The following is a 22,356-nucleotide window of genomic DNA, read 5'->3' as shown; positions in this document are numbered from 1 at the left end:
TGGGAGTTTATCAAAATCGGGTTTGTTTTCCAATTCTTTGTGGATCTGTGTAATCTGAGGGAAATATGTATCTCTAATATGGTCATACATTGGGCAGGAGGTTAGGAAGTGCAGCTCAGTTTCCACCTCATTTTGTGGGCAGTGAGCACATAGCCTGTCTTCTCTTGAGAGCCAGGTCTGTCTACGGCGGCCTTTCTCAATAGCAAGGCAATGCTCACTGAGTCTGTACATAGTCAAAGCTTTCCTTAAGTTTGGGTCAGTCACAGTGGTCAGGTATTCTGCCGCTGTGTACTCTCTGTGTAGGGCCAAATAGCATTCTAGTTTGCTCTGTTTTTTTGTTAATGCTTTCCAATGTGTCAAGTAATTATCTTTTTGTTTTCTCATGATTTGGTTGGGTCTAATTGTGCTGTTGTCCTGGGGCTCTGTGGGGTGTGTTTGTGTTTGTGAACAGAGCCCCAGGACCAGCTTGATTAGGGGACTCTTCTCCAGGTTCATCTCTCTGTAGGTTAACATTTTGTTATGGAAGGTTCGGGAATCACTTCCTTTTAGGTGGTTGTAGAATTTAACGGCTCTTTTCTGGATTTTGGTAATTAACGGGTATCGGCCTAAATCTGCTCTGCATGCATTATTGTGTTTTATGTTGTGCACAGAGGATATTTTTGCAGAGTCTTTTATCCAACTAGCCACTCTGCTACAGTCTTTTATCCAACTAGCCACTCTGCTACAGTCTTTTATCCAACTAGCCACTCTGCTACAGTCTTTTATCCAACTAGCCACTCTGCTACAGTCTTTTATCCAACTAGCCACTCTGCTACAGTCTTTTATCCAACTAGCCAACTAGCCACTCTGCTACAGTCTTTTATCCAACTAGCCACTCTGCTACAGTCTATTATCCAACTAGCCACTCTGCTACAGTCTATTATCCAACTAGCCACTCTGCTACAGTCTATTATCCAACTAGCCACTCTGCTACAGTCTATTATCCAACTAGCCACTCTGCTACAGTCTATTATCCAACTAGCCACTCTGCTACAGTCTATTATCAACAACTAGCCACTCTGCTACAGTCTATTATCCAACTAGCCACTCTGCTACAGTCTATTATCCAACTAGCCACTCTGCTACAGTCTATTATCCAACTAGCCACTCTGCTACAGTCTATTATCCAACTAGCCACTCTGCTACAGTCTATTATCCAACTAGCCACAGTCTCTGCTACAGTCTATTATCCAACTAGCCACTCTGTCTGTTATACAGTCTATTATCCAACTAGCCACTCTGCTACAGTCTATTATCCAACTAGCCACTCTGCTACAGTCTATTATCCAACTAGCCACTCTGCTACAGTCTATTATCCAACTAGCCACTCTGCTACAGTCTATTATCCAACTAGCCACTCTGCTACAGTCTATTATCCAACTAGCCACTCTGCTACAGTCTATTATCCAACTAGCCACTCTGCTACAGTCTATTATCCAACTAGCCACTCTGCTACAGTCTAATATCCAACTAGACACTCTGCTACAGTCTATTATCCAACTAGCCACTCTGCTATAGTCTATTATCCAACTAGCCACTCTGCTACAGTCTATTATCCAACTAGCCACTCTGCTACAGTCTATTATCCAACTAGCCACTCTGCTACAGTCTATTATCCAACTAGCCACTCTGCTACAGTCTATTATCCAACTAGCCACTCTGCTACAGTCTATTATCCAACTAGCCACTCTGCTACAGTCTATTATCCAACTAGCCACTGCTGTCTATTATCCAACAGTCTACAGTCTATTATCCAACTAGCCACTCTGCTACAGTCTATTATCCAACTAGCCACTCTGCTATAGTCTATTATCCAACTAGCCACTCTGCTACAGTCTATTATCCAACTAGACACTCTGCTATAGTCTATTATCCAACTAGCCATAATCTTTTATCCAATAGCCCTCTGCTACAGTCTAACCCAACAGTCTGTTACAGTCTGTTATCAACTAGCCACTCTGTACAGTCTATTTCCAACTAGCCACTCTGCTACAGTCTTCTTCAATTCTGCTACAGTCTATTACCAACAGTGCTACAGTCTATTATCCAACTAGCCACTCTGGTACAGTCTATTATCCAACTAGCCACTCTGCTACAGTCTATTATCCAACTATAATCCATATGCCCTGAACACGTCAACCACAGTCTGTTAGAAGTTGTTCAGTCAACTGGGTTTCTGTGCTTCCTCTCGCTCTCTTCTTCATTCTGCGAAAGTGTAATTACCCAGTGGTGAGTGTTTGTGGGAGTGTAATTACCCAGTGGTGAGTGTTTGTGGAAGTGTAATTACCCAGTGGTGAGTGTTTGTGGAAGTGTAATTACCCAGTGGTGAGTGTTTGTGGGAGTGTAATTACCCAGTGGTGAGTGTTTGTGGGAGTGTAATTACCCAGTGGTGAGTGTTTGTGGGAGTGTAATTACCCAGTGGTGAGTGTTTGTGGGAGTGTAATTACCCAGTGGTGAGTGTTTGTGGGAGTGTAATTACCCAGTGGTGAGTGTTTGTGGGAGTGTAATTACCCAGTGGTGAGTGTTTGTGGGAGTGTAATTACCCAGGGGTGTGTGTTTGTGGAAAAACCACATGGATTTCACATGACAACTACATACGCAGAAGATTGTGAAACAAATGTGACAATGTGGGGGATGCAACATTTTAACATGTGATACCATGAAACTAACGTGACAATATTTGAAACTAAAACTGCAAATTGGACAATTCACGCGCGGAGGTGAACACATGTGAACGACTGACATCACGTGTCTATGCCGCACTTGGCAAAAGAGTCTCCACTGCTATTTTAGATATAAATTAGTCTGACTTTTCTGTCATCATTGATTTTATATATATATATACTTATTTCAGTAATTTGAGGGATATCTGTACAGTTGTTTTATGTTGCTTGGGAATATTATCCTGTTTAATGTTACTCCTGAATCACTATGAAAATGATAATAGTTTGAGTGTATTTTGAAGTGCAAAGTGTAGGAATACAGGTCAGTCAGGAATACAGGTCAGTCAGGAATACAGGTCAGTGTAGGAATACAGGTCAGTCAGGAATACAGGTCAGTGTAGGAATACAGGTCAGTGTAGGAATACAGGTCAGTCAGGAATACAGGTCAGTGTAGGAATACAGGTCAGTCAGGAATACAGGTCAGTGTAGGAATACAGGTCAGTGTAGGAATACAGGTCAGTCAGGAATACAGGTCAGTCAGGAATACAGGTCAGTCAGGAATACAGGTCAGTGTAGGAATACAGGTCAGTGTAGGAATGCAGGTCAGTGTAGGAATGCAGGTCAGTCAGGAATACAGGTCAGTCAGGAATACAGGTCAGTGTAGGAATACAGGTCAGTCAGGAATACAGGTCAGTCAGGAACACAGGTCAGTCAGGAATACAGGTCAGTGTAGGAATACAGGTCAGTCAGGAACACAGGTCAGTCAGGAATACAGGTCAGTGTAGGAATACAGGTCAGTCAGGAACACAGGTCAGTCAGGAATACAGGTCAGTCAGGAATACAGGTCAGTCAGGAACACAGGTCAGTCAGGAATACAGGTCAGTCAGGAATACAGGTCAGTCAGGAATACAGGTCAGTGTAGGAATACAGGTCAGTCAGGAACACAGGTCAGTCAGGAATACAGGTCAGTGTAGGAATACAGGTCAGTCAGGAACACAGGTCAGTCAGGAATACAGGTCAGTCAGGAATACAGGTCAGTGTAGGAATACAGGTCAGTCAGAGGTCAGTCAGGAATACAGGTCAGTCAGGAATACAGGTCAGTCAGGAATACAGGTCAGTCAGGAATACAGGTCAGTGTAGGAATACAGGTCAGTGTAGGAATACAGGTCAGTCAGGAATACAGGTCAGTCAGGAATACAGGTCAGTCAGGAATACAGGTCAGTGTAGGAATACAGGTCAGTGTAGGAATACAGGTCAGTCAGGAATACAGGTCAGTCAGGAATACAGGTCAGTGTAGGAATACAGGTCAGTGTAGGAATACAGGTCAGTGTATACAGGTCAGTGTAGGAATACAGGTCAGTGTAGGAATACAGGTCAGTCAGGAATACAGGTCAGTCAGGTCAGTCAGGAATACAGGTCACTCAGGAATACAGGTCAGTCAGGAATACAGGTCAGTCAGGAATACAGGTCAGGGTAGGAATACAGGTCAGTCAGGAATACAGGTCAGTCAGGAATACAGGTCAGGGTAGGAATACAGGTAAGTCAGGAATACAGGTCAGGCAGAGGTCAGTCAGGAATACAGGTCAGTCAGGAATACAGGTCAGGGTAGGAATACAGGTCAGTCGGGAATACAGGTCAGTCAGGAATACAGGTCAGTCAGGAATACAGGTCAGTCAGGAATACAGGTCAGTGTAGGAATACAGGTCAGTGTAGGAATACAGGTCAGTGTAGGAATACAGGTCAGGGTAGGAAAACAGGTCAGTCAGGAATACAGGTCATTCAGGAATACAGGTCAGTCAGGAATACAGGTCAGGGTAGGAATACAGGTAAATCAGGAATACAGGTCAGGGTAGGAATACAGGTCAGTCAGGAATACAGGTCAGTCAGGAATACAGGTCAGTCAGGAATACAGGTCAGTGTAGGAATACAGGTCAGTGTAGGAATACAGGTCAGTGTAGGAATACAGGTCGGTCAGGAATACAGGTCGGTCAGGAATACAGGTCAGTCAGGAATACAGGTCAGTCAGGAATACAGGTCAGTGTAGGAATACAGGTCAGTCAGGAATTCAGGTCAGTCAGGAATACAGGTCAGTCAGGAATTCAGGTCAGTCAGGAATTCAGGTCAGTAAGGAATACAGGTCAGTCAGGAACACAGGTCAGTCAGGAATACAGGTCAGTGTAGGAATACAGGTCAGTCAGGAACACAGGTCAGTCAGGAATACAGGTCAGTCAGGAATACAGGTCAGTCAGGAACACAGGTCAGTCAGGAACACAGGTCAGTCAGGAATACAGGTCAGTGTAGGAATACAGGTCAGTCAGGAACACAGGTCAGTCAGGAATACAGGTCAGTCAGGAATACAGGTCAGTGTAGGAATACAGGTCAGTCAGAGGTCAGTCAGGAATACAGGTCAGTCAGGAATACAGGTCAGTGTAGGAATACACGTCAGTCAGGAATACAGGTCAGTCAGGAATACAGGTCAGTCAGGAATACAGGTCAGTGTAGGAATACAGGTCAGTCAGGAACACAGGTCAGTCAGGAATACAGGTCAGTGTAGGAATACAGGTCAGTCAGAGGTCAGTCAGGAATACAGGTCAGTCAGGGTCAGTCAGGTCAGTCAGAATACAGGTCAGTCAGGAATACAGGTCAGTCAGGAATACAGGTCAGTCAGGAATACAGGTCAGTCAGGATACAGGTCAGTCAGGAATACAGGTCAGTCAGGAACACAGGTCAGTCAGGAATACAGGTCAGTCAGGAACACAGGTCAGTCAGGAACACAGGTCAGTCAGGAATACAGGTCAGTGAACACAGGAATACAGGTCAGGTCAGTCAGGAATACAGGTCAGTCAGGAACACAGTCAGGAATACAGGTCAGTGTAGGAATACAGGTCAGTCAGGAACACAGGTCAGTCAGGAATACAGGTCAGTCAGGAATACAGGTCAGTCAGGAACACAGGTCAGTCAGGAATACAGGTCAGTCAGGAATACAGGTCAGTCAGGAATACAGGTCAGTCAGGAACACAGGTCAGTCAGGAATACAGGTCAGTGTAGGAACACAGGTCAGTCAGGAATACAGGTCAAAAGTCAGGAATACAGGTCAGTCAGGAACACAGGTCAGTCAGGAATACAGGTCAGAATCAGGAATACAGGTCAGTGTAGGAATACAGGTCAGTCAGAGGTCAGTCAGGAATACAGGTCAGTCAGGAATACAGGTCAGTCAGGAATACAGGTCAGTCAGGAATACAGGTCAGTGTAGGAATACAGGTCAGTCAGGAATACAGGTCAGTCAGGAATACAGGTCAGTCAGGAATACAGGTCAGTGTAGACAGGTCACAGGTACAGTGTCAGGAATACAGGTCAGTCAGGAATACAGGTCAGTGCAGGAATACAGGTCAGTGTAGGAATACAGGTCAGTCAGGAATACAGGTCAGTGTAGGAATACAGGTCAGTGTAGGAATACAGGTCAGTCAGGAATACAGGTCAGTCAGGAATACAGGTCAGTCAGGAATACAGGTCAGTCAGGAATACAGGTCAGTGTAGGAATACAGGTCAGTCAGGAATACAGGTCAGTCAGGAACACAGGTCAGTCAGGAATACAGGTCAGTGTAGGAATACAGGTCAGTCAGGAACACAGGTCAGTCAGGAATACAGGTCAGTGTAGGAATACAGGTCAGTCAGAGGTCAGTCAGGAATACAGGTCAGTCAGGAATACAGGTCAGTGTAGGAATACAGGTCAGTCAGAGGTCAGTCAGGAATACAGGTCAGTCAGGAATACAGGTCAGTGTAGGAATACAGGTCAGTCAGGAATACAGGTCAGTCAGGAATACAGGTCAGTCAGGAATACAGGTCAGTGTAGGAATACAGGTCAGTCAGGAACACAGGTCAGTCAGGAATACAGGTCAGTGAATACAGGAATCAGTCAGGAACACAGGTCAGTCAGGAACACAGGTCAGTCAGGAATACAGGTCAGTCAGGAATACAGGTCAGTCAGGAACACAGGTCAGTCAGGAATACAGGTCAGTCAGGAATACAGGTCAGTCAGGAATACAGGTCAGTGTAGGAATACAGGTCAGTCAGGAACACAGAATCAGGTCAGGAATACAGGTCAGTCAGGAATACAGGTCAGTCAGGAACAAAAGTCAGTCAGGAATACAGGTCAGTCAGGAATACAGGTCAGTGTAGGAATACAGGTCAGTCAGAGGTCAGTCAGGAATACAGGTCAGTCAGGAATACAGGTCAGTCAGGAATACAGGTCAGTCAGGAATACAGGTCAGTGTAGGAATACAGGTCAGTCAGGAATACAGGTCAGTCAGGAATACAGGTCAGTCAGGAATACAGGTCAGTGTAGGAATACAGGTCAGTGTAGGAATACAGGTCAGTCAGGAATACAGGTCAGTCAGGAATACAGGTCAGTGTAGGAATACAGGTCAGTGTAGGAATACAGGTCAGTGTAGGAATACAGGTCAGTCAGGAATACAGGTCAGTCAGGAATACAGGTCAGTCAGGAATACAGGTCAGTGTAGGAATACAGGTCAGTCAGGAATACAGGTCAGTCAGGAACACAGGTCAGTCAGGAATACAGGTCAGTGTAGGAATACAGGTCAGTCAGGAACACAGGTCAGTCAGGAATACAGCTCAGTGTAGGAATACAGGTCAGTCAGGAATACAGGTCAGGCAGAGGTCAGTCAGGAATACAGGTCAGTCAGGAATACAGGTCAGGGTAGGAATACAGGTCAGTCGGGAATACAGGTCAGTCAGGAATACAGGTCAGTGTAGGAATACAGGTCAGTGTAGGAATACAGGTCAGGGTAGGAATACAGGTCAGTCAGGAATACAGGTCATTCAGGAATACAGGTCAGTCAGGAATACAGGTCAGGGTAGGAATACAGGTAAATCAGGAATAAAGGTCAGGGTAGGAATACAGGTCAGTCAGGAATACAGGTCAGTCAGGAATACAGGTCAGTGTAGGAATACAGGTCAGTGTAGGAATACAGGTCAGTGTAGGAATACAGGTCAGTGTAGGAATACAGGTCGGTCAGGAATACAGGTCAGTCAGGAACACAGGTCAGTCAGGAATACAGGTCAGTCAGGAATACAGGTCAGTGTAGGAATACAGGTCAGTCAGGAATTCAGGTCAGTCAGGAATTCAGGTCAGTCAGGAATTCAGGTCAGTCAGGAATACAGGTCAGTCAGGAATTCAGGTCAGTCAGGAATTCAGGTCAGTCAGGAATTCAGGTCAGTCAGGAATACAGGTCAGTCAGGAATACAGGTCAGTCAGGAATACAGGTCAGTCAGGAATACAGGTCAGTCAGGAATACAGGTCAGTCAGGAATACAGGTCAGTCAGGAATTCAGGTCAGTCAGGAATACAGGTCAGTCAGGAATTCAGGTCAGTCAGGAATACAGGTCAGTCAGGAATACAGGTCAGTCAGGAATACAGGTCAGTCAGGAATACAGGTCAGTCAGGAATACAGGTCAGTCAGGAATACAGGTCAGTCAGGAATTCAGGTCAGTCAGGAATACAGGTCAGTGTAGGAATACAGGTCAGTCAGGAATACAGGTCAGTGTAGGAATACAGGTCAGTGTAGGAATACAGGTCAGTCAGGAATACAGGTCAGTGTAGGAATACAGGTCAGTCAGGAATACAGGTCAGTCAGGAATACAGGTCAGTCAGGAATACAGGTCAGGGTAGGAATACAGGTCAGTCAGGAATACAGGTCAGTCAGGAATACAGGTCAGGGTAGGAATACAGGTCAGTCAGGAATACAGGTCAGTCAGGAATACAGGTCAGGGTAGGAATACAGGTAAGTCAGGAATACAGGTCAGGCAGAGGTCAGTCAGGAATACAGGTCAGTCAGGAATACAGGTCAGTCAGGAATACAGGTCAGGGTAGGAATACAGGTCAGTCAGGAATACAGGTCAGGGTAGGAATACAGGTCAGGGTAGGAATACAGGTAAGTCAGGAATACAGGTCAGGCAGAGGTCAGTCAGGAATACAGGTCAGTCAGGAATACAGGTCAGGGTAGGAATACAGGTCAGTCGGGAATACAGGTCAGTCAGGAATACAGGTCAGTCAGGAATACAGGTCAGTGTAGGAATACAGGTCAGTGTAGGAATACAGGTCAGTGTAGGAATACAGGTCAGGGTAGGAATACAGGTCAGTCAGGAATACAGGTCAGTCAGGAATACAGGTCAGTCAGGAATACAGGTCAAATCAGGAATACAGGTAAATCAGGAATACAGGTCAGTCAGGAATACAGGTCAGTCAGGAATACAGGTCAGTGTAGGAATACAGGTCAGTGTAGGAATACAGGTCAGTCAGGAATACAGGTCAGTCAGGAATACAGGTCAGTCAGGAATACAGGTCAGTCAGGAATACAGGTCAGTCGGGAATTCAGGTCAGTCAGGAATTCAGGTCAGTCAGGAATACAGGTCAGTCGGGAATACAGGTCAGTCGGGAATTCAGGTCAGTCAGGAATTCAGGTCAGTCAGGAATACAGGTCAGTCAGGAATACAGGTCAGACAGGAATACAGGTCAGTCAGGAATTCAGGTCAGTCAGGAATACAGGTCAGTGTAGGAATACAGGTCAGTCAGGAATACAGGTCAGTCAGGAATACAGGTCAGTGTAGGAATACAGGTCAGTGTAGGAATACAGGTCAGTCAGGAATACAGGTCAGTCAGGAATACAGGTCAGTCAGGAATTCAGGTCAGTCAGGAATACAGGTCAGTGTAGGAATACAGGTCAGTCAGGAATACAGGTCAGTGTAGGAATACAGGTCAGTGTAGGAATACAGGTCAGTGTAGGAATACAGGTCAGTCAGGAATACAGGTCAGTCAGGAATACAGGTCAGTCAGGAATACAGGTCAGTCAGGAATACAGGTCAGTCAGGAATACAGGTCAGTCAGGAATACAGGTCAGTCAGGAATACAGGTCAGTCAGGAATTCAGGTCAGTCAGGAATTCAGGTCAGTCAGGAATACAGGTCAGTCAGGAATTCAGGTCAGTCAGGAATTCAGGTCAGTCAGGAATTCAGGTCAGTCAGGAATACAGGTCAGTCAGGAATTCAGGTCAGTCAGGAATACAGGTCAGTCAGGAATACAGGTCAGTCAGGAATACAGGTCAGTCAGGAATACAGGTCAGTCAGGAATTCAGGTCAGTCAGGAATACAGGTCAGTCGGGAATTCAGGTCAGTCAGGAATACAGGTCAGTCAGGAATTCAGGTCAGTCAGGAATACAGGTCAGTCAGGAATACAGGTCAGTCAGGAATACAGGTCAGACAGGAATACAGGTCAGTCAGGAATTCAGGTCAGTCAGGAATACAGGTCAGTGTAGGAATACAGGTCAGTCAGGAATACAGGTCAGTGTAGGAATACAGGTCAGTGTAGGAATACAGGTCAGTCAGGAATACAGGTCAGTCAGGAATACAGGTCAGTCAGGAATACAGGTCAGTGTAGGAATACAGGTCAGTCAGGAATACAGGTCAGTCAGGAATACAGGTCAGTCAGGAATACAGGTCAGGGTAGGAATACAGGTCAGTCAGGAATACAGGTCAGTCAGGAATACAGGTCAGTCAGGAATACAGGTCAGGGTAGGAATACAGGTCAGTCAGGAATACAGGTCAGTCAGGAATACAGGTCAGGGTAGGAATACAGGTAAGTCAGGAATACCGGTCAGGCAGAGGTCAGTCAGGAATACAGGTCAGTCAGGAATACAGGTCAGTCAGGAATACAGGTCAGTCAGGAATACAGGTCAGGGTAGGAATACAGGTCAGTCAGGAATACAGGTCAGTCAGGAATACAGGTCAGGGTAGGAATACAGGTAAGTCAGGAATACAGGTCAGGCAGAGGTCAGTCAGGAATACAGGTCAGTCAGGAATACAGGTCAGGGTAGGAATACAGGTCAGTCGGGAATACAGGTCAGTCAGGAATACAGGTCAGTCAGGAATACAGGTCAGTGTAGGAATACAGGTCAGTGTAGGAATACAGGTCAGTGTAGGAATACAGGTCAGGGTAGGAATACAGGTCAGTCAGGAATACAGGTCATTCAGGAATACAGGTCAGTCAGGAATACAGGTCAGGGTAGGAATACAGGTAAATCAGGAATACAGGTCAGGGTAGGAATACAGGTCAGTCAGGAATACAGGTCAGTCAGGAATACAGGTCAGTGTAGGAATACAGGTCAGTGTAGGAATACAGGTCAGTGTAGGAATACAGGTCAGTGTAGGAATACAGGTCGGTCAGGAATACAGGTCGGTCAGGAATACAGGTCAGTCAGGAATACAGGTCAGTCAGGAATACAGGTCAGTCAGGAATACAGGTCAGTGTAGGAATACAGGTCAGTCAGGAATTCAGGTCAGTCAGGAATTCAGGTCAGTCAGGAATTCAGGTCAGTCAGGAATTCAGGTCAGTCAGGAATTCAGGTCAGTCAGGAATACAGGTCAGTCAGGAATTCAGGTCAGTCAGGAATACAGGTCAGTCAGGAATACAGGTCAGTCAGGAATACAGGTCAGTCAGGAATACAGGTCAGTCAGGAATACAGGTCAGTCAGGAATTCAGGTCAGTCAGGAATTCAGGTCAGTCGGGAATACAGGTCAGTCGGGAATTCAGGTCAGTCAGGAATACAGGTCAGTCAGGAATTCAGGTCAGACAGGAATACAGGTCAGTCAGGAATTCAGGTCAGTCAGGAATACAGGTCAGTGTAGGAATACAGGTCAGTCAGGAATACAGGTCAGTGTAGGAATACAGGTCAGTGTAGGAATACAGGTCAGTCAGGAATACAGGTCAGTCAGGAATACAGGTCAGTCAGGAATACAGGTCAGTCAGGAATACAGGTCAGTGTAGGAATACAGGTCAGTCAGGAATACAGGTCAGTCAGGAATACAGGTCAGTCAGGAATACAGGTCAGTCAGGAATACAGGTCAGTCAGGAATACAGGTCAGTCAGGAATACAGGTCAGTCAGGAATACAGGTCAGTCAGGAATACAGGTCAGTCAGGAATACAGGTCAGTCAGGAATACAGGTCAGTCAGGAATACAGGTCAGTCAGGAATACAGGTCAGTGTAGGAATACAGGTCAGTCAGGAATACAGGTCAGGTCAGTCAGGAATACAGGTCAGTGTAGGAATACAGGTCAGTCAGGAATACAGGTCAGTGTAGGAATACAGGTCAGTGTAGGAATACAGGTCAGTGTAGGAATACAGGTCAGTCAGGAATACAGGTCAGTCAGGAATACAGGTCAGTCAGGAACACAGGTCAGTCAGGAATACAGGTCAGTGTAGGAATACAGGTCAGTCAGGAACACAGGTCAGTCAGGAATACAGGTCAGTGTAGGAATACAGGTCAGTCAGGAACACAGGTCAGTCAGGAATACAGGTCAGTCAGGAATACAGGTCAGTCAGGAACACAGGTCAGTCAGGAACACAGGTCAGTCAGGAATACAGGTCAGTCAGGAATACAGGTCAGTGTAGGAATATAGGTCAGTCAGGAACACAGGTCAGTCAGGAATACAGGTCAGTGTAGGAATACAGGTCAGTCAGGAACACAGGTCAGTCAGGAATACAGGTCAGTCAGGAATACAGGTCAGTGTAGGAATACAGGTCAGTCAGAGGTCAGTCAGGAATACAGGTCAGTCAGGAATACAGGTCAGTGTAGGAATACAGGTCAGTCAGGAATACAGGTCAGTCAGGAATACAGGTCAGTCAGGAATACAGGTCAGTGTAGGAATACAGGTCAGTCAGGAACACAGGTCAGTCAGGAATACAGGTCAGTCAGGAATACAGGTCAGTGTAGGAATACAGGTCAGTCAGAGGTCAGTCAGGAATACAGGTCAGTCAGGAATACAGGTCAGTGTAGGAATACAGGTCAGTCAGGAATACAGGTCAGTCAGGAATACAGGTCAGTCAGGAATACAGGTCAGTCAGGAATACAGGTCAGTCAGGAATACAGGTCAGTCAGGAATACAGGTCAGTGTAGGAATACAGGTCAGTGCAGGAATACAGGTCAGTCAGGAATACAGGTCAGTCAGGAATACAGGTCAGTCAGGAATACAGGTCAGTGTAGGAATACAGGTCAGTCAGGAATTCAGGTCAGTCAGGAATACAGGTCAGTCAGGAATTCAGGTCAGTCAGGAATACAGGTCAGTCAGGAATTCAGGTCAGTCGGGAATTCAGGTCAGTCGGGAATTCAGGTCAGTCGGGAATTCAGGTCAGTCGGGAATTCAGGTCAGTCGGGAATTCAGGTCAGTCAGGAATACAGGTCAGTCAGGAATACAGGTCAGTCAGGAATTCAGGTCAGTCAGGAATACAGGTCAGGTCAGTCAGGAATACAGGTCAGTCAGGAATACAGGTCAGTCAGGAATACAGGTCAGTGTAGGAATACAGGTCAGTGTAGGAATACAGGTCAGTGTAGGAATACAGGTCAGTGTAGGAATACAGGTCAGTCAGGAATACAGGTCAGTCAGGAATACAGGTCAGTCAGGAATACAGGTCAGTGTAGGAATACAGGTCAGTCAGGAATACAGGTCAGTGTAGGAATACAGGTCAGTCAGGAATACAGGTCAGTCAGGAATACAGGTCAGTCAGGTATACAGGTCACTCAGGAATACAGGTCAGTCAGGAATACAGGTCAGTCAGGAATACAGGTCAGTCAGGAATACAGGTCAGTCAGGAATACAGGTCAGGGTAGGAATACAGGTCAGTCAGGAATACAGGTCAGTCAGGAATACAGGTCAGGGTAGGAATACAGGTAAGTCAGGAATACAGGTCAGGCAGAGGTCAGTCAGGAATACAGGTCAGTCAGGAATACAGGTCAGGGTAGGAATACAGGTCAGTCGGGAATACAGGTCAGTCGGGAATACAGGTCAGTGTAGGAATACAGGTCAGTGTAGGAATACAGGTCAGGGTAGGAATACAGGTCAGTCAGGAATACAGGTCATTCAGGAATACAGGTCAGTCAGGAATACAGGTCAGGGTAGGAATACAGGTAAATCAGGAATACAGGTCAGGGTAGGAATACAGGTCAGTCAGGAATACAGGTCAGTCAGGAATACAGGTCAGTCAGGAATACAGGTCAGGGTAGGAATACAGGTCAGTCAGGAATACAGGTCAGTGTAGGAATACAGGTCAGTCAGGAATACAGGTCAGTCAGGAATACAGGTCAGTGTAGGAATACAGGTCAGTGTAGGAATACAGGTCAGTCAGGAATACAGGAATACAGGTCAGTGTAGGAATACAGGTCAGTGTAGGAATACAGGTCAGTCAGGAATACAGGTCAGTCAGGAATACAGATCAGTCAGGAATACAGGAATACAGGTCAGTCAGGAATACAGGTCAGTCAGGAATTCAGGTCAGTCAGGAATACAGGTCAGTCAGGAATACAGGTCAGTCAGGAATACAGGTCAGTCAGGAATACAGGTCAGTCAGGAATACAGGTCAGTCAGGAATTCAGGTCAGTCAGGAATACAGGTCAGTCAGGAATACAGGTCAGTGTAGGAATACAGGTCAGTGTAGGAATACAGGTCAGTGTAGGAATACAGGTCAGTCAGGAATACAGGTCAGTCAGGAATACAGGTCAGTCAGGAATACAGGTCAGTGTAGGAATACAGGTCAGTCAGGAATACAGGTCAGTGTAGGAATACAGGTCACTCAGGAATACAGGTCAGTCAGGAATACAGGTCAGTCAGGAATACAGGTCAGTCAGGAATACAGGTCAGTCAGGAATACAGGTCAGGGTAGGAATACAGGTCAGTCAGGAATACAGGTCAGTCAGGAATACAGGTCAGGGTAGGAATACAGGTAAGTCAGGAATACAGGTCAGGCAGAGGTCAGTCAGGAATACAGGTCAGTCAGGAATACAGGTCAGGGTAGGAATACAGGTCAGTCGGGAATACAGGTCAGTCGGGAATACAGGTCAGTGTAGGAATACAGGTCAGTGTAGGAATACAGGTCAGGGTAGGAATACAGGTCAGTCAGGAATACAGGTCAGGGTAGGAATACAGGTAAATCAGGAATACAGGTCAGGGTAGGAATACAGGTCAGTCAGGAATACAGGTCAGTCAGGAATACAGGTCAGTCAGGAATACAGGTCAGGGTAGGAATACAGGTCAGTCAGGAATACAGGTCAGTCAGGAATACAGGTCAGTGTAGGAATACAGGTCAGTCAGGAATACAGGTCAGTCAGGAATACAGGTCAGTCAGGAATACAGGTCAGTGTAGGAATACAGGTCAGTCAGGAATACAGGAATACAGGAATACAGGTCAGTGTAGGAATACAGGTCAGTGTAGGAATACAGGTCAGTCAGGAATACAGGTCAGTCAGGAATACAGATCAGTCAGGAATACAGGAATACAGGTCAGTCAGGAATACCGGTCAGTGTAGGAATACAGGTCAGTCAGGAATACAGGTCAGTCAGTGACGCAGACGTGGTGACGTAGCAGGAAGATCAGAATGAACCAATAGGGTTGTGAGTTCAAATCCCAGGTGAGGGTTAGCTGAGGGTTATAATCCCAGGTGAGGTTTAGGTGAGGGTTATAATCCCAGGTGAGGGTTAGGTGAGGGTTATAATCCCAGGTGAGGTTTATAATCCCAGGTGAGGGTTAGGTGAGGGTTATAATCCCAGGTGAGGGTTATAATCCCAGGTGAGGGTTAGGTGAGGGTTATAATCCCAGGTGAGGGTTATAATCCCAGGTGAGGGTTATAATCCCAGGTGAGGGTTAGGTGAGGGTTATAATCCCAGGTGAGGGTTATAATCCCAGGTGAGGGTTAGGTGAGGGTTATAATCCCAGGTGAGGGTTAGCTGAGGGTTATAATCCCAGGTGAGGGTTACCTGAGGGTTATAATCCCAGGTGAGGGTTAGGTGAGGGTTATAATCCCAGGTGAGGGTTATAATCCCAGGTGAGGGTTATAATCCCAGGTGAGGGTTATAATCCCAGGTGAGGGTTATAATCCCAGGTGAGGGTTATAATCCCAGGTGAGGGTTATAATCCCAGGTGAGGGTTATAATCCCAGGTGAGGACATGTTGAATAATAATCACAGTATAAATAAAACACAATGTGGCCGTGAAAGTGTCAGATATGTTTAAAGTTTAAATCATTTTGACTGCGCAGTGTTCAGGTGACATCCTGACATCCGACTCATTTTTTGTTTGCAGAGCATCATCATGTGAAAAATATCCACGTAAAACTTTGTGAAATATCGACACACGTGACATTCCAAAACCACATGGTTTCACATGTGAGAGAAAGATTAAGAGAGAGGGGTGAAAGAGAGGGGTGAGAAAGATGTAGAGAGAGGGTGAGAGAGAGGGTGAGAGAAAGATTAAGAGAGAGGGTGAGAGAAAGATTAAGAGAGAGGGTGAGAGAAAGATTAAGAGAGGGTGAGAGAGAGGGTGAGAGAAAGATTGAGAGAGGGTGAGAGAGAGGGTCAGAGAGAGGGTGAGAGAGGGTGAGAGAGAGGGTCAGAGAGAGGGTCAGAGAGAGGGTGAGCGAGAGGGTGAGCGAGAGGGTGAGAACAGAAGATATACAGATGGAGAAAGAGAGAACAGGTATAGTGATTGACAGAGCGAGAAAGGCAAACGAGGGTGAACGTGAGAGAGAAGAGCGGGACAGAGAGAACGAGAGAGAGGAGAGCAGAGGACAGAGAGAACGAGAGAGAGAAGAGCGGAGGACAGAGGAACAGAGAACGTGAGAGAGAGAAGCGCGGAGGACAGAGAGAACGTGAGAGAGAAGAGCAGGACAGAGAGAACGAGAGAGAGAAGAGCAGGACAGAGAAAACGAGAGAGAGAAGAGCAGGACAGAGAGAACGAGAGAGAGAAGAGCAGAGGACAGAGAGAACGAGAGAGAGAAGAGCAGAGGACAGAGAGAACGAGAGAGAGGAGAGCAGAGGACAGAGAGAACGAGAGAGAGGAGAGCAGAGGACAGAGGAACAGAGAACGTGAGAGAGAGAAGCGCGGAGGACAGAGAGAACGTGAGAGAGAAGAGCAGGACAGAGAGAACGAGAGAGAGAAGAGCAGGACAGAGAGAACGAGAGAGAGAAGAGCAGAGGACAGAGAGAACGAGAGAGAGAAGAGCGGAGGACAGAGGAACAGAGAACGTGAGAGTAATTGAAAGAGAAAGAGGGCATCTTTCTGCTGTCTGGAGCTTTGTCAACTGTGGAGGACACTTTAAATGAGCCTGGCGCGCACGCACACGCACACACGCAAACAGAGCGAAGGATGAAAGACCTCAAAGAGAAATCAATACATTAGAGCCACAAAGCCTAATAAACCACGCGCACACACACACACACACACACACACACCCGAGTGTATCCACCCATAATTGGTCCTAGACAAATAGCCAAACGGAAAACAATAACAAAGGCTTCAAACACAGAAAGGAAACGCCAATTAATTCAATCAAAAACGGCTCCAGATTAAGTGAATAAATAAATATTATATATATATATATATATATATAATATACACACAGAGATAAAACATCAGAATACATGAAGCGTTTGAAACACAGCGACTGGGGGATTGTTGTGTGGAAACGAATGGTTCAGAAGATGTGTGTGTGTGTGTGTGTGTGTGTGTGTCTGTCTGTCTGTCTGGGGGATTGTTGTGTGGTAATGAATGGTTCAGATGTGTGTGTGTGTGTGTGTGTGTGTGTGTGTGTGTGTGTGTGTGTGTGTGTGTGGTAACGAACGGTTGAGAAGATGTGTGTGTGTAAGTGTGTGTGTGTGTGTGTGTGTGTGTCTGGGGGATTGTTGTGTGGTAACGAACGGTTGAGATGTGTGTGTGTGTGTGTGTGTGTGTGTGTGGTAACGAACGGTTGAGAAGATGTGTGTGTGTAAGTGTGTGTCTGGGGGATTGTTGTACATCTAAATGGTCCAGACACATCGTTTGGAACAAACAGGGATTTACATACCTAACCCTAAAAAAACGGCAAGATGGTTGATTCTTTTTACACACATTATAAATGGAGGCGAACATCTCTGTCCAATAGAGACACTTTCCTTTGATTCTTTTTACACACATTATAAATGGAGGCGAACATCTCTGTCCAATAGAGACACTTTCATTTGATTCTTTTTACACACATTATAAATGGAGGCGAACATCTCTGTCCAATAGAGACACTTTCATTTGATTCTTTTTCACACATTTAGTCAAATTTGATGTTTTAAAAGGTTTCCAATGTTTTTCCACCTATGGTTTTGATTAATTACATCCATAGTTATTCATTTCTTTATTCATTCAAAAGTGTTGTGTTTCTGTGATACTCGAGGCTGAGAAAATAGAAATTAGGGGACTATAATTGATATGGCCTCCGGTAGGGGACTATAATTGATATGGCCTCCGGTAGGGGACTATAATTGATATGGCCTCCGGTAGGGGACTATAATTGATATGGCCTCCGGTAGGGGACTATAATTGATATGGCCTCCGGTATGGGACTATAATTGATATGGCCTCCGGTAGGGGACTATAATTGATATGGCCTCCGGTAGGGGACTATAATTGATATGGGCTCCGGTAGGGGACTATAATTGATATGGGCTCCGGTAGGGGACTATAATTGATATGGGCTCCGGTGAATCATACTTTCAGCTCTAACTTCAAAACGCTACGGGGCTCAGCTCAGTTCCTGTGGCATCTGAAAGATAAGACTCTCTGCACTCTCTTTTCTGATGGATCAAAATGTACCTGTGTTGGTGCCTTCAGGGTTAAATGAGTGACCATCAAACACAGAGACACAGACTGGAGGTCTGTTTATAATGAATACCAGTCCAACACAGAGACTGGAGGTCTGTTTATAATGAATACCAGTCCAACACAGAGACTGGAGGTCTGTTTATAATGAATACCAGTCCAACACAGAGACTGGAGGTCTGTTTATAATGAATACCAGTCCAACACAGAGACTGGAGGTCTGTTTATAATGAATACCAGTCCAACACAGAGACTGGAGGTCTGTTTATAATGAATACCAGTCCAACACACAGACTGGAGGTCTGTTTATAATGAATACCAGTCCATCACACAGACTGGAGGTCTGTTTATAATGAATACCAGTCCAACACAGAGACTGGAGGTCTGAGTGTGTATGTAACTTTGTGTCTGAGTGTGTAGGTAACTTTGTGTCTGAGTGTGTATGTAACTTTGTGTCTGAGTGTGTATGTAACTTTGTGTCTGAGTGTGTATGTAACTTTGTGTCTGAGTGTGTAGGTAACTTTGTGTCTGAGTGTGTATGTAACTTTGTGTCTGAGTGTGTAGGTAGCTTTGTGTCCGAGTGTGGGTAGCTTTGTGTCCGAGTGTGTACGCGACGTGCGTTTCCGTACCTCTGGTAGTTGAAGAGGCGTGAGCCCCACTGTGGATGGTGTCCCCGAGGCCCAGAGTGGAAGAAGCAGGAGTCTGTCCCGTCAAACTTATTCAGCCCATCAGCCGTGTTACTGGAGGCGTGGCTATGTACCACATCCAATAGGACGGTGATCCCCAAAGAGTGGGCGGTGTCCACCAACCTCTTCAGGTCCTCAGGGGTGCCGAACCGACTGGAGAGAGGCGTGGGGGCGATGGAGAGATGGGGGAGAGGAAGAGGGAGGCACGGACGGACAGGCGGGGGGGGTTACAGGGGTAAACATTAGTAAAGAACATATTGTTTTGTTGAAAGCATCTTCAGATCATGGAGAGAGAAAGAGAGTTATGTTTTATGAGTCGTGTGTATGGGACACATGGTATGAATAGTCCAATGAAATGCCTACTAGCAGGTTCCTTCTCCACAATGAAACAACATTTAGAAAGAATACAAACTTACAGTAAATGGCAGTAGAACAGAATAAACCTTTTAGGAAGGAAAGAGAGACAGAAAACGTACATTTCAAATTCTCCAGTTCTACAGCACAGCTCTGCTTTGACCAATCAATTCTCCTCCCGTAGCACAGGGGACTCGCGCTGCCCGCACGCACAGGGGACTCGCGCTGCCCGCACGCACAGGGGACTCGCGCTGCCCGCACAGGGGACTCGCGCTGTGGCTCTAAGGCTGTGTGTCTGTTACCTGGAGGCTGTGTGTGTGTTACCTGGAGGCTGGTTGTGTGTGTTACCTGGAGGTTGTGTGTGTGTTACCTGGAGGTTGTGTGTGTGTTACCTGGAGGTTGTGTGTGTTACCTGGAGGTTGTGTGTGTGTTACCTGGAGGTTGTGTGTGTGTTACCTGGAGGTTGTGTGTGTGTGTGTTACCTGGAGGTTGTGTGTGTGTGTTACCTGGAGGCTGTGTGTGTGTGTGTGTTACCTGGAGGCTGTGTGTGTGTGTTACCTGGAGGCTGTGTGTGTGTGTTACCTGGAGGCTGTGTGTGTGTGTTACCTGGAGGCTGTGTGTGTGTGTTACCTGGAGGCTGTGTGTGTGTGTTACCTGGAGGCTGTGTGTGTGTGTTACCTGGAGGCTGTGTGTGTGTGTTACCTGGAGGCTGTGTGTGTGTGTTATCTGGAGGTTGTGTGTGTGTTACCTGGAGGTTGTGTGTGTGTGTTACCTGGAGGTGTGTGTGTGTGTTACCTGGAGGTTGTGTGTGTGTGTGTGTTACCTGGAGGTTGTGTGTGTGTGTGTGTGTGTGTGTTACCTGGAGGTTGTGTGTGTGTGTGTGTTACCTGGAGGTTGTGTGTGTGTGTGTGTGTGTGTGTTACCTGGAGGTTGTGTGTGTGTTACCTGGAGGTTGTGTGTATGTTACCTGGAGGCTGTGTGTGTGTGTCTGTGTGTGTGTGTCTGTGTGTGTGTTACCCGGAGGCTGTGTGTGTGTTACCTGGAGGCTGTGTGTGTGTTACCTGGAGGTTGTGTGTGTGTTACCTGGAGGTTGTGTGTGTGTGTTACCTGGAGGTTGTGTGTGTGTTACCTGGAGGTTGTGTGTGGGTGTTACCTGGAGGTTGTGTGTGTGTGTTACCTGGAGGTTGTGTGTGTGTTACCTGGAGGTTGTGTGTGGGTGTTACCTGGAGGTTGTGTGTGGGTGTTACCTGGAGGTTGTGTGTGTGTGTTACCTGGAGGTTGTGTGTGTGTGTTACCTGGCGGTTGTGTGTGTGTTACCTGGAGGTTGTGTGTGTGTGTTACCTGGAGGTTGTGTGTGGGTGTTACCTGGAGGTTGTGTGTGGGTGTTACCTGGAGGTTGTGTGTGTGTTACCTGGAGGCAGCGAAGAAGTTGGTGACCTGGTATCCAAAGCTGCCATAGTACGCATGCTCCATGATGGCCATCAACTGGACACAGTTATAACCTGACAGACATAACAACCAGTTATAACCTGACAGACATAACCAGTTATAACCTGACAGACATAACCAGTTATAACCTGACATTATAACCAGTTATAACCTGACATTATAACCTTATAACCTGACATTATAACCAGTTATAACCAGACATTATAACCAGTTATAACCAGACATTATAACTAGTTATAACCTGACATAGACATTACAACCAGTTATAACCTGACATAGACATTATAACCAGTTATAACCTGACAGACATTATAACCAGTTATAACCTGACATTATAACCAGTTATAACCTGACATTATAACCAGTTATAACCTGATAGACATTATAACCAGTTATAACCTGACTGACATTATAACCAGTTATAACCTGACAGACATTATAACCAGTTATAACCTGACATTATAACCAGTTATAACCTGACTGACATTATAACCAGTTATAACCAGACATTATAACCAGTTATAACCTGACAGACATTATAACCAGTTATAACCTGACAGACATTATAACCAGTTATAACCTGACAGACATAATAACCAGTTATAACCTGACATTATAACCAGTTATAACCTGACATTATAACCAGTTATAACCTGACATTATAACCAGTTATAACCTGACATTATAACCAGTTATAACCTGACATTATAACCAGTTATAACCTGATAGACATTACAACCAGTTATAACCTGACATAGACATTATAACCAGTTATAACCTGACAGACATAACAACCAGTTATAACCTGACAGACATAACAACCAGTTATAACCTGACAGACATAACAACCAGTTATAACCTGACAGACATAACAACCAGTTATAACCTGACAGACATAACCAGTTATAACCTGACAGACATAACCAGTTATAACCTGACAGACATAACCAGTTATAACCTGACAGACATAACCAGTTATAACCTGACAGAGACATAACCAGTTATAACCTGACAGACATTATAACCAGTTAAAACCTGACAGACATAACCAGTTATAACCTGACAGAGACATAACCAGTTATAACCTGACAGACATAACCAGTTATAACCTGACAGACATAACCAGTTATAACCTGACAGACATAACCAGTTATAACCTGACAGACATAACCAGTTATAACCTGACAGACATAACCAGTTATAACCTGACAGAGACATAACCAGTTATAACCTGACAGACATAACCAGTTATAACCTGACAGAGACATAACCAGTTATAACCTGACAGAGACATTACAACCAGTTATAACCTGACAGAGACATTACAACCAGTTATAACCTGACAGAGACATTACAACCAGTTATAACCTGACAGAGACATTACAACCAGTTATAACCTGACAAAGACATAACAACCAGTTAAAACCTGACAAAGACATAACCAGTTATAACCTGACAGACATAACTAGTTATAACCT

At 45.6% G+C, this 22,356-nt stretch overlaps 1 protein-coding gene across 1 annotated transcript in view; it reads right to left on the bottom strand.

The window, feature by feature from the left end:
• The window catches only part of gbe1a (glucan (1,4-alpha-), branching enzyme 1a), a 183,974-nt gene that overhangs the window by 89,857 nt on the left and 71,761 nt on the right, over positions 1-22,356 (bottom strand). Inside the window, exons 6-7 of the mRNA XM_065004992.1 lie at positions 20,841-20,931; positions 19,019-19,228 (exon numbers count right to left, since the gene is read on the bottom strand). Of these exons, the coding sequence (XP_064861064.1) occupies positions 19,019-19,228; positions 20,841-20,931 (301 nt within the window). The remainder of the gene's footprint in view (positions 1-19,018; positions 19,229-20,840; positions 20,932-22,356) is intronic.

The sequence above is a fragment of the Oncorhynchus nerka genome, linkage group LG19 (assembly GCF_034236695.1).
Source record: "Oncorhynchus nerka isolate Pitt River linkage group LG19, Oner_Uvic_2.0, whole genome shotgun sequence".
Lineage (NCBI taxonomy): Eukaryota > Metazoa > Chordata > Actinopteri > Salmoniformes > Salmonidae > Oncorhynchus > Oncorhynchus nerka.
This window is presented reverse-complemented; position numbering and strand designations above follow the sequence as displayed.